Source organism: Nilaparvata lugens, chromosome 4, assembly GCF_014356525.2.
Source record: "Nilaparvata lugens isolate BPH chromosome 4, ASM1435652v1, whole genome shotgun sequence".
Lineage (NCBI taxonomy): Eukaryota > Metazoa > Arthropoda > Insecta > Hemiptera > Delphacidae > Nilaparvata > Nilaparvata lugens.
The window spans coordinates 69,359,479-69,372,752 of record NC_052507.1 but is presented as its reverse complement, the minus strand read 5'-3'; the positions used below and the strand labels follow the sequence as shown (position 1 = coordinate 69,372,752).

At 33.0% G+C, this 13,274-nt stretch overlaps 1 protein-coding gene across 1 annotated transcript in view; it reads right to left on the bottom strand.

The window, feature by feature from the left end:
* Window positions 1–13,274, bottom strand: part of LOC111056489 (dynein regulatory complex subunit 7) — a 42,122-nt gene that overhangs the window by 6,049 nt on the left and 22,799 nt on the right. The window contains exons 2-8 of the mRNA XM_039426338.1: window positions 9,941–10,135; window positions 9,490–9,648; window positions 8,267–8,485; window positions 5,237–5,420; window positions 3,119–3,376; window positions 1,869–2,089; window positions 176–388 (exon numbers count right to left, since the gene is read on the bottom strand). Coding sequence (XP_039282272.1) covers window positions 176–388; window positions 1,869–2,089; window positions 3,119–3,376; window positions 5,237–5,420; window positions 8,267–8,485; window positions 9,490–9,648; window positions 9,941–10,123 — 1,437 coding nt within the window. The 5' untranslated portion in view covers window positions 10,124–10,135. The remainder of the gene's footprint in view (window positions 1–175; window positions 389–1,868; window positions 2,090–3,118; window positions 3,377–5,236; window positions 5,421–8,266; window positions 8,486–9,489; window positions 9,649–9,940; window positions 10,136–13,274) is intronic.

Below are 13,274 nucleotides of genomic sequence, written 5' to 3'. Positions count from 1 at the left end.
TTTTAATAAACAATAATCAGGGGTTATAACAATTTCTAGTTTTTTCCCCAATATGGCTATCTTCAACAATAACATCACTTATCACATGCACAATAACGCACTTATTGATAAAAAATATTTTATTTCAATTGGTACGGTATCTACTTTTGTCACATAAAAAATAGAGCACACTTACCTTATAGACAACAAAAAATGAGTCATCATAAGTTAGTCGATCGCCGAGATCACTGATTGGTGGTTTATTGATCCTGCGGAATGCGGCTGTCACTTTATCAGGTCCATAGTGATATTTCAGAACAATCTGGTTCAATAGAAGGCAGAACTCACGACTTGCTATGTCCTCATCGGCGGGAATCGATGGATTTCTCTCATAATCTTCTTTCACATACTGAAAGGATAAATAAGTTATGTCCTTGGTCCTTAATTATTATCATCTTTGATAAGTAATAACAAGATATTTTGATTCTAAATAGAAACAGAAATGTATTTAATTTGAACTTACTATCAAATAATCAAACAACCAAGTCAAAATGGCTTGTACTATCTGAAACTTCTGAAGCCTACATTTTAGATGGCCATGAAAATGAAAACCTACTATTATTCTATGGGATCTGGAACTTGTACATTGTAAATAAATCGATTATAACACTAGAAACAGCTTCCATAGCATCAAAAAATTCTTCCTCTTCCAAAGCAACATTGGAAATAGATTCTACTTTACCTAAACCATCACTATTGCTTTTTAGGCAACGAAATTTTCGTTCACCTATTTTCATATAGCCCCTACACGAGTGATCTAAGAGCCTGTTCATAATCTTTTCAGAAGCAAAGCAGCGAAATCAAGAACAACCTGAAAATGGTACGACCTGCAACATTAAAAAACCAATGCCTTAAACTTACTGCAATCCTATTATTTCCCATTGTAATAAAATGTTTCTCTTGAAATGTTTTCTTTACACTGGTTGCAGTTGGTGTAATTATAAAATTTATAAAAAGTTCACAACTGTGGTAATCCAACTCAGATACAGAAATGATACTTTTCATAACATTCTTATTAGGCTTCATATTTCATTTAATCTATCATACTTGAACTTTGAACATCATAATAAAATAAGATTGACATAGTTTAAATCAGAAGTGGATTTAAATTTTATTTGTTCCAATGTCAATTTGATTTTTTTGTATGTTTGTTTTTAAATAATAGTCAATATTATTCTTCAATAATCTGTAAGGATTATAATATTATGATATTATTATTGTTGCGGGTGATAGGATCATAAAACTATAAACATAAAGTGAAATGTTTCCAGGAATGATAGCTGTCGAAGTTTCATAACAACGATTTTGGGAAATTTATAGTAGAGCCTCAGGAAGACTAAGCTTTGAAAAAGCATCAGAAATCTATTGCATCAATATTGAATAATATTTCCTTTAACAGATGGTGAACCAAAATATCAAATGGATCGTACATTCATCAGTGATTCTTATTAATTTGAGTAAAAATGAAATGCCTTATTCGTAGCTGACTAAATAGGTGCTATAATGATGAAAAAAAATATAGGTATCTTTACACTGAAGATGACACCATTGGTGTTGAAACATGTTTTTAATTCTATAATAAATTAGTAATATTTTTGACAACAAACCAGTGTTTTTATTATGATGTATAGAAATTACACCAGCAACAATATTTGAAGTATTATACGTTGTTGAACATTTACAAGTAACAATCGTTTTACAAACACATTTTATTACAATCCCACATCAAGGTTATGATTGAATTGATTTTCTGAAATTGTTGAGCAAAATATATACTGGATAGCTGGCCTCTTATGAATCATTATATGTAAATGAATGAAATATCTTGCCTTGTAAGTACGCCTGTCTCCATCCTCACTCATTCTGCGCTCGGATGTCCTCACCGAGACATACCTCCTGAACAGGCGGTCATCTCTGCCCTTGAACTCCTCAAGCATGTGCTCCGAGCTCATCTCCAATCGCCTCAGACCATCGTACCTTGCTTCATAGTAGAAATCGATCTCTCTCCTCACGTGCTGCTGATTTTCATCGGTTATGTAGGATTTGAATGCTGTAAGTTATTGGAGAGATGCATTTTCAAATTTGAATCGCACACTAGTGAAGAGATAAACAAGTAGATACTAGAAGTAGGTAAAGTTCACAATAAATGGGAAAATTTATAAAGAAACATAAATTATTGAGATGGAAAATTAAAAATAATTAGTAGGTAATTAATTACAAAATGTGGGATGAACTCAAATCTGTTTCCGTCCCCAATTCAAAAAAAATATAATCAGTCTAGTGTTATGTTCATGAATTGATTCATTCCTTATTTGAAATCCAGAATTGTTATTACTGTTATTTTCAATCACATTCTCAACACACAAAATCAAATCACCAAAATATAAAACAATCTTTGAAAATGTTAAGCCGTATCCACTGAAAACATGTTTGTTGAGGACCTCAGGGACAAACATTTTAAAAAGTTTGGACAATCATTGTTTGTCAAACATAATAAAATTTGCCCAAACTTTTCAACAAACACGCTTGTCGAACATTTGTCCAGTGTGGACACGGCTTTAAACCTTTAAAATAATGACTGTTGAATCCTTGAAACGTACCATATCATTTTTTATAATTCAATATCACATATTGTTTACAAAAATAATATTTTAGCAAAGTTGATAGATTCTTAAATTTTATTGACTTATATACCGAATACCGTAGGCCACGGTACTTATTTTACCTATATGAACATGAATAAGAAACTATATATTGAATTAAAAAGACTAAGAAATTGTCAAAAAACCACTGATTTATTGATAATTATAAAGACCGGTTTCGGTTATTATACCATTGTCAATCTCTGATAAACCTAGTTTATAGTTTATAATTTATCAGAGATTGACAATGGTGTAATGACCGAAACCGGTCTTTCTAATTATCAATAAATCAGTGGTTTTTTGACAATTTCTTAGTCTTTTTCATTCAATATGAATAATTACTACAATATCAACTTCTCAACTACACAAAAAGTGAAAATATATATTTTCCAAATTAACATATTTTATTCGACTTTCTTACATAACTGGATACTCACTTTTAATACAGTCATCTCTTCCTCTCTTATAGAACTCATATGTCTCATCAGTCGACAGGTACCTGACTTTCTTCTGGAGGCAGTCCTCTCTATACTTGTAACATTCATGAATGACTTCGGGATTTATTTGCTCGTAATCCAAGTAGGTGATTATCCTCCAAATGAGACCATCTCTATGCAGATAAGGTGCGTATAGATCGCACATCGCTTTGTAATAGTTTATTGATTTGGAGCCATTTGGATACCTCTGTTCATATCCTAGAATAGATTAAAAACAATGATACGGTAAGTCCACACTTTACAAGGTCAAATTGGTCGGAAAATGTTATAGGTTAAAAAAAGAAAACATAATAAAAATGGAACTAATATTATCTAAAAATGATGTCAGTTATTATATGAATTCTGGAAAACTATACCATGGAATAAAAATAAATAATTGCATACATGGGAGCTATTGTCTTTCTTTCTTTCGTCTATGGGAGCTATAATTTACAGTAGTGTATAATATTTCTAAAGATGTAAACTACTTGAAATATTACTGCTCTTCTCTAGATAAATATTACTCAAATAAGTGTGTCACAACTGTTCCACCCTATTTTTGACATTTGGCTACTTGCAATCACAATTAATTATCAGTGGAACTTAAAGAAGATCTAAAAAAGAGTACCGTTAACTATAAGTGTTTATTCGAGGTTCGAGTTCGAGTATCGTTCTGAGCTCTGTCCTGTCCTGTTCCTGTACATTGATTAAGGTATTCTTTTCTTAGGTAGAACAATATGCAATTTTGGGTACAGATGAATAGGAATGAAATATTCTAATAGAAATGGGAATAGGACGCACATTGAGAATTATAAGGGCTGAGAGACCATGTCAATACTTTCAGTTCAAATACATTCAGGTCTATCATAATAAATTATACAGTGTAGATGAATGGATCGACAAATGATGCGTGTTGTACTTGTTTATTTTGAAATATATTTCCGTTGGTCTTTTGTAAATTTATAGGTACTATAGAGAATAAGGATTCTTTGTTTGATTTTATTAAATGCAGATACCTCTGATGTAATATTCATCTGTAAAATTTTTGATAACTCCACCAAATTCATAATTTCATAAGTTCTATAACTTCTTATAATGCTTGCATTGAAAGCGTTGTGCTGAAATCTTAGTGTACCGGTAACCATATTTAAACAATATGGTTACACTGTCTAGAATAAACAATCTATTATATCTATAGATTGATATGAGATCTATCTACAGATCTATCTATCTGAACAAATTGTTTATAGAATAAACAATCTATTATATCTATAGATTGATATGGGATCCATCTATCTATATAAATCGATTGTTTATTGTAAGCTATAACACTAAATAAATACCGGTACTGTAATAAGAGTTCAAGAAATTTCAGAACTAAAGTAGGTACAAGTCTTGACAACTGAATAATCTCATATAAGTCACTTTGAAGGATATTGTAACAATGAAAATGGGAAATCTCTAAAAGCAACTCCCAAATATTGTGACAAAAATAAACAGTTGAAGTTTTCCATTTTCCAGCTATTTAGTTTCCCTTGGTCTCTTTTGTGTCTTGAACTACAAATTATCTATGTTTTGCTGATATATGTAGCAGCTTGGTGTTCATGTTGCAGCCTACTAGCCTCTATTATTATCATAGAATAAACAATACGGTACGTTATCTATGATTAGTATCTCAATCTGGGTCTACCTTTTTATTCATTTATTCATTCATTTACAATGCAAATGACACTAATGCAATAACATTATAGAAGATAAAATAATAAGGTAGTCCTTGTGCTATTTTTCTTCCAAATTTATAGGTGACAAAGTCCAAGATAAGGTTAGAATTTCACGTGTACAATTTTTATAAAATTTTAGTCCAAAATAAACATGAAAACTATAAATTTTGAATTTAGGTGACTTGAATTAATAAATAATATTCTACTCAATTACCACTTGAAACTAATACTTTCGAGTTATTTAAAAAAATTTGGAACTTTAATTTTTAAATTATTTAAATTAATTTATTGATTATATAATTTTAATTTAATTGCCTAGACTGTCCGATGTCGAACATTATACAAATATTTCACTTACTGTCATTGGGCAGCTCAATCTGGTTGACCCAGGACATTGGCATGTCCAGATGCTTCTCTTGGAGCACTGAGTCCTTGTCGTCCTGGTAAGAGTAGGCGTCTTTGTTAGACACTCGTTGATCCCAAGGCTCTCCAACAAGTACATGCTCCCATTTTTTTATTCTCGTCAGGTCCCAATCCAGGTCCTAAAACAGTTTAATTTTCCAGGTCCTAAAACATCAGCTCTCTGTATTAAATACTCTGATTTACGTAATTCAATAATTATTAGATCCTATGTTAAATTATTGTAATGTGAAGTAGGGCTACATTAAGAAACCTCGAATCAATCAAATAAAAATATGAACCCTTGCAAGATCTCATTTGCATATTGTAGGGGAAGGAATAAGATTCGTTGATGGAGAAGGATGGCGAATGACCGGAACGAGTGGAGGCGAGTAACGGAGGAAGCCAAGGCCCACCCAGGGCTGTAGTGCTAAGAAACAACAACAAACAGGGGAAGGAATAAATTACCAATAAATTCGGATTTATTGTAGAAAACACACCTAGTATTGAAGTAGTACAGGTACACAATCTATTTAGTCATAGACTATAACAGCATTCCAAATATTTGTGAATATATGTAAATCATCTATTGTCTCAAATCAGTGCAGCCACTTGGATTTGTGTGATAAAATACGCAAATGTTCATGTAATGAATAGCTCGCACGGTAGTATGTGGTAAAATAATGCTTCTACACTTCTACAGTATTTTGAAAATCATTATAGAGAGTTATAATGGTAAACTAAATGGCAATACCTTTTAAGTTCATTTTGTAGCAGGAATAAACCTTAATAATAAACATAAAGGTGCGTCCAGTAATGGGGGTTTTCTGAGTTATACAGAGTCTAATACTTCACCGAAAAATTAGTAAGTCAACCTCGGTGAAGTAAAAACATATAAAATTAAAATATTTAAAGATATTGAAATATTCAAATACGAATGTTTCTTGTAACTCAAGCTACAAAAAATGATTCTACACCTGCAAATACAATACTTTCATAGATAATAATCGGAAATTTATGTGGAACACAAGATTTTAAGCAATTAAATGACATTTATGAATATGCAATGAATAATATCTTGAACAACTCCAATGTTGATCATATATAACTAATTAAATGAAATATAGACTAAGAAATTGTCAAAAAAATGTCTTAGTCTTTTTCATTTAATATGAATAATAATTACCACAATATCAACTTCTCAACTACACAAAAAGTGATATACTGGGTGCGGCAGGAAGGGTGGATGTTTTTAGAACAGATAGTATTCTGATTTGGGTAGTCGGATTGGGCCAGCTGAAGTGAACATGTGTTCGGTAGATCATACCATTTTTTCTAGTCATTTTTTAATCGGCATCATGGATTCGTGGAATGTGCAACATCGTGTGTTTACTTACGACAGTTTTGTGCGTAATAATGAGAGTATCATTACAGTTCAGCGCGAGTTTCGTCGTCATTTTAATGTTGCGAGAAATGAAAATGTACCCACTCGTAACACCATTTTACGTGGTAAAATCATTTCGTTCAGTAGGAACAGTAATGAATAAACGACCACCAGGGGCTCATCGCACTGTACGCACTCCACAAAATGTGGAAAGAGTTCGGCAAGCCATACTCCGTAGTCCTAATCGATCTGCTAGGAGACATTCTTCTGAACTGAACATCAGTGATCGGTCAGTAAGGTGTATTTTACATAAAGATCTAGGATTTCATCCCTACAAAATGGCCATGGTTCAACAATTGAATCCTGGCGATTATGTAAAGCGGCTGAATTTTGCTCGAGAAATGGAGGCCATATTTGACCAAAATGAAAACATCATTTTGTTTACGACAGATGATGCACATTTTCATTTGAATGGTACCATTAATCAGCAGAACTATCGTTATTGGTCAGATGAAAATCCAAAATTAATGCATGAGAGACCATTACACAGTCCCAAGGTGACAGTTTGGTGTGCTGTGAGCAGTATATTTGTTATTGGTTCATACTTTTTTGAAGACGACAACGGGACCACTGTAACTGTAACCTCAGAACGTTATAGACAGATGTTCACTGAATTCTTCCTTCCTGAATTAAGAAGGAAAAGTATTCCTATCCGGCAAGTATGGTTTCAGCAGGACGGGGCGACAGCTCACACAGCAAGAAATTCAATGGAAGCAATTCGGGCTGTTTTTCGTGGTCGCATCATTTCTCGGTTTGGTGACATTGATTGGCCTCCTCGTTCTCCAGACCTGTCCATGTGCGACTACTTCTTGTGGGGTTTCCAGCATAAACCACGTACACTTCAAGAACTAAAGGGAGCAATTCGTGAGGAAGTCGAACAAATTGGCAGTGCAATGTTAGAAAGAGTACAATCCAACTTCCGAGAGCGGCTTGTAAAGTGCATTGCTGAAAACGGCCGTCACCTGTCAGATATTGTTTTCAAACATTAATTTTCTAAAATATTGTAAAATAATGTGAATATTGTTCTGTAAGTAAATGTTTTTTTTATGCATAGGTAACGACATATTACTTTTTTGAAAACCGTTCATCCTTTCTGCCGCACCTTGTATAACTAACAAAATCTTATTAATTTCAACTAAATATGGAGGAATACCACAACATTTCTATGTCTAGTGTAAACTTTATAGAATTTATTTATATTTTCTTATTATTATATTTAATATAAAACATTTTGTCTTTTTTCCTTTAGGGCTACTCTTGAATATAAATAAAAATTAGAAATCTAAGTACACATTTCGTGATTGAACAATTTTAAAAGGGTACTTAGTTTTCTAATTTTTATTCAAACACATTTTGTGTATAATGTAATAAATTGTTGAGATCTTGGAATGATGTAGGCCTACTTCATATCCTGCATGGTTGGCTCACAGCTCAGGAATTGAGAGACCCACACAAGGTCGGCTTAGCTTGCTAAGTGAGAGAAACCCACTTTATATTTCAGTATAACTTTCAAACTTGAATTTCTACAGGTGTAGTGTAGCTTACCTCACATCCATTAGTGCAGATCTGAAGATTGACCCAATAGTTTGCATTATTCCATATGCTCTCTACGCCAAGGTAATTGGCGTCTGCAATGTCATAGCTCATGCCTGAAGCTGATTCTATGAAGAAAGGCTTTTTGATCTCTCTCTTGCCAGGCAGCACGAGGACCCAACTGTGTACTCTCCAGCCATACAGAGGGTCAGGCTCTGGCTTTTCCAGTTCCTGAACATATGAAAAACATTCCAGATAATCAAAGCTTCAATTTGTTAGATTCAATTTTCTATAAACTACAATGTAGGTGGATAGTGGAAAATGTTGAATATACTTTTATTTAATTTCTATTAATTTCAGTTGAATGTTTAATAGTCCTGGTTTTATTTCAGAGCTGCTGATTACAAAAATTGGATCAGTTCAATAAAAGGATAGTACGGTACATTGTATAGTTTTTCCCATGTAGAAGCCTATGTACACAAAACACAATAATCAGAACAATGTTCTCTTATTATGAATTAAATGTACATTAATCATAGTACAGAATATAGTGTGGAAGATATTATTGTGGCAATCATTTACGATTATCTATTATTATCATTCATTACTATTACCGTATATAGCATACTTAAATTTAATATAAATTTGGAAGAAAAATAGCACAATAACTATCTTATTATTTTATCTTCCAATGATATTACATTAGTGTCATTTGCATTGTAAATAAATAAAATAAATAAATATTTATTACTATTATCTATTCATTTATTTATCACATTGTGTACAAATACTTGACATGAGGAAAGGCACAAAAGGCCCATGCCCAAAACTTTCCCATTTTCAATTTATACTATACTTTGCGAATAATTTTTTATAAATTAGAATTAGAACCTTAACCTTTTAGCTTTAGTCAACTTGAAAATGTGACCGGTGTGGTCACGAAACCATGGTCGTGTACCGAATAAAACTGTCTAGAACTTGACAACATATTTGTGTTTTTATTCAATTATGGAACGGTTATACAATATTGACAATGACTCAGTCGAATTTTTAGAATTAGAACCGTTTTGGGCTTCAGCCTGTGATACTTTTCTAGGAATTGTGTGATTCTGAATGAATTGAATAAACAAATAATGTGCGATATTTTATTAATTTACCAAGACAGAAATATCAAAATCATTCTACAATATATTATTATAAATATCAAATTAAACATTGCATTTGAAAGCACTCACCATAATTCTCAGTCTTTCTTCTTCCATTTCTTTTTCTTCTTCCGCTTTCTTTTTTGCCTCTTCACGTTCAGCCATCATCAGAAGAAATTTACTACGAAGATCTCTCACTGGCTTCGCCACGTACTTTGATTCCTCAACTTCTTTCTTCGGTTCTTCTTCCTAAAACATTTTTATATTTTAAAATTATTTCAGAAGCATTGTTGAACCGTTATTGAATATCATATTCATGAATATTAGACTATAATTTCAGAAATATAGAAATATTAAATATACAAATTTCAGAAATATTCTTAAACCGTATTTGAATTTTGAATATTATAATATTATTGTACTGCCTGTTCCGGTACCTTTGTTGAACAAAAACAAAACTTAAAAAAAAAGACTGTAATGTTTACAAAAATTAGTTTACTGAAATCGAAATCGGAAGAAAATGACAAAAGTCATGCTTCACCTGAGGTTCTTCAATTAGTAGCGGACATTTGTATCTGGATAGATCGTTGACGCAGATCTCCCTGGTGGCATAACCAGATACGACATAGGCATCATAGCCTGAGCCAATCAGAAATGAAACGAGAAGAGTGGACATCTCGAAACAGCTCCCTTTCTGTTCTTTCATCACTGTATCTGGCGACATGAGTCTACAAGGCTGAAACAAAATGTAATAAACAATTATTGGATGCTCAATAATCAATCAAACAAACAATCAGACAAACGAAAAACAGACAAATGAATAGTGCTTCACAGTTGTGTTGTATGTGATGTTGTGGTACTTTTCCATAGCGGTAGTGAAAACACAAATTGAAATTGACAACCACTTTTATAAAAGTGGCTGTTTGTAAAAAGTTGTTGACAATTTCAATTTGTGCTTTTAATAAATTAGTGGTTTTATATTGTATCAATGAAGTAATTCTTGTACTGTAGAACTACCTATATAGGCTACTTAGCAGGTGAGGTAAACTCTACAAGTGGTTAACTCGTATTTAATTTTTGTTAAGTAAAAAATAAAAATTAGAAATAAGCCATTTTATGTCTGAAAAATAATCAATTCCTAAATTTCAAATGAAAAAAAGTTCTCCCCTTCCATACTCCCTCTGGTAAACACTGTATAATTTATTTTTTACAAGAATGGGAGCATTTCTTACCAGCCAGCCCTAGACTTTATAATAATTCAACAAGATTAAGGGACGGTTGCACAAAATCCGGTTAAATTTTAATCGTGATTAAAAGAAGCCATCCTATCAAAAAGGCCATTTCTGATTGGTTCTCGTGGAATTAAACACGGTTAAAATTTAACTGGCTTTTGTGCAACCGGCACTCAGTGATTTTTATTTTTTGAGAGGTATGTGGTGCAGCATAGCTCACATTTTTCAAAAGAGTGTTTTTTGTAGCATTCTAAGCTCAATTCAGGCTATATAGTGAGAATTACATTATAAGTCAGCATCACTGATAAACATTGGTTTGCCATCCTTGTCTGTGATTAGACAGAATTATAGCTCTATCCTTTTTCGCATCCTCTATTCCAAGTCCGCACCGTTGCTAAATTTCTTGTGGACTGTAGATATGTGATGAACTGCCAAAATATCTCATCTCAATCATAAAAATTTGTAATTTAATAATATTATAAAAAAATATATATATTCCCTTGACGAATAAAATATATTTGAGATAGAATTTATAATTATTGACAAGAATCAACAAATAGTTTTATTTTAGTAATAAAATATTTTATTTTATAAAAATATGTAATTTAATTATTAAAGAATAGCCTATATATATAGGTATATTTCCTTGACGAATAAAATATAATTAATCATTATTAACAAGAAGCAACATTTAATTTTATTTTATTTATACGGGGATGACTTGAATCATAGCTCAAATGAAGTGGTGGAAAAAGAATCATGGCAAGTGGCAACTATGCCATGTTATCTTTCCACTGACTTCATAACGAGAATTATCTCACTACTGTGCTTCCAGTCTGTTTCCTGTGCTTAGACGAAGTTGGACGGGTTGAGTGTTCTAGCTGCGAATTTCACCAATAGGTAGGGTTGCTGTTCACTCTGGAATTCTGATGATGGAATCACAATCATGCGCACAGTTCCAAAAGTTACAAAGTATTCGAGCAAGAAAACTTCAGATTTAATTTTGCGCGTCAGTCTCTTGCAAGTCTTACTAAGGAGAGTGATGTCTTACTTGACATTTGAAACCAATGATAGATATATAAGTGAACGAATATGACCAACATTTTATAACTGGCAGATGAAATCTGGCCTTCCACCTCCTTTACAAAATTGTACAGTCTTCTTTGTAGAGGAACCAAAATAACATAATTGAAATTGGATAAAGAAAACCATGTTGATCTGTATGTTATATTAATGTGCTTTTGTTGACATTAAAATAAATTTTATGTACGATTATCACAGTTTCTCAGCAGCACTAATTTAGGGGGTTGTGATGTATTTTGTCGAAATAATTTTATATTCCAATGTTCCTTTCAAACTTAAACCGTCATAGTCTCATTCGTGGGGTCCCATCTGACCGAATAATCCCAAATGGTTGAAAAGTATACTTTCCCATATGGTCGAATCCCATCTAGACGATAGATTCGATCATTTAGTCCAGTCAAGGAAAAGCCTTTCCTTAGCTATATAGAGGGAAAAGTTGGGAAGACAATTTTTTACCCCGCAGTTCTGTTTAGGGTAATAAGGAGGTAAACATTATGCGAGAAACCAAAAAATGGTACCTTTGAACCACCCCCACCCCCTTAGCACAGGAGGTAGGGCTGGGGACTTTTGATATGTTTACCTTCTTACTACCCTTGACAGATCTACGGGGTCAAATATTGTCTTCCAAACATTTCCCTCTATACCTTTTTTTGAGCATTCATTTGCCTGGACTAATTTGCGACTAACAACAAAACTTTTCTACCAAATAGGAATCGATCATTTGGGAATCGACCATTTGGGAAAGTACAAGTTTCAATTCGACCATTTGGGAATCTCAAATTTTCAATCTTCTGCGACAAAATAATAATTTCGACCAAATTGGAATCGGTCATTTGGCATGCCACCGTCTCATTATCCCCTGGTATAATACTACATACTTAAAATGTAAAGACTTGGCTAAAGCTCAACACAACATTAATATTTTTTGACCTATTGCCATAATATATATAATCTAAAATCATGATCATCATACTACTGTATCTCTAATGCTTCTTTCAGAATCCTCCCCATTTTCATATCACTGATCTGCTGCTACTGTGATCCGTGGTCTAGTGGATAGAGTGCTTGCGTAGCAGCATAGAGATGCCGGGCTCAAACCCTCTCATTACCAGAAGTTTTTTAACCAGATCACTCCCGTGCTATCGGATGGGCACGTTAAAGTGTCGGTCTCGGCTGAAGTATGACCGTCGTAAGGCCAATTGACGGCTTAAATTATAAATTCAGGCGGTGGGACCTTCCCGCAAGGGACTCCCCACCAACAAAAAGCCATACGAATTTAATTTTTTTACTGTTGCTACTGTACTGAGATTTCATTCTTCCCCTTTCCTTCAGTTCTCTCACCTATCTTCCCAAATTTTAATTCTATCTGTCTCAGAAGTGCTTATTTTCGGAGTTCCTCCTCATTTTCTCCTACTACCACTGTGAAATAAATGTCTGATATCTCACCGATCATGATACGGGTCACTTTTTGATTCACTTTTCTAATCTGAGCAATCTGTACTCTTAGCTCTACTCTATCCCTCTCCTCTACTTCAATTCTATTCACGACTTGAAGAACTG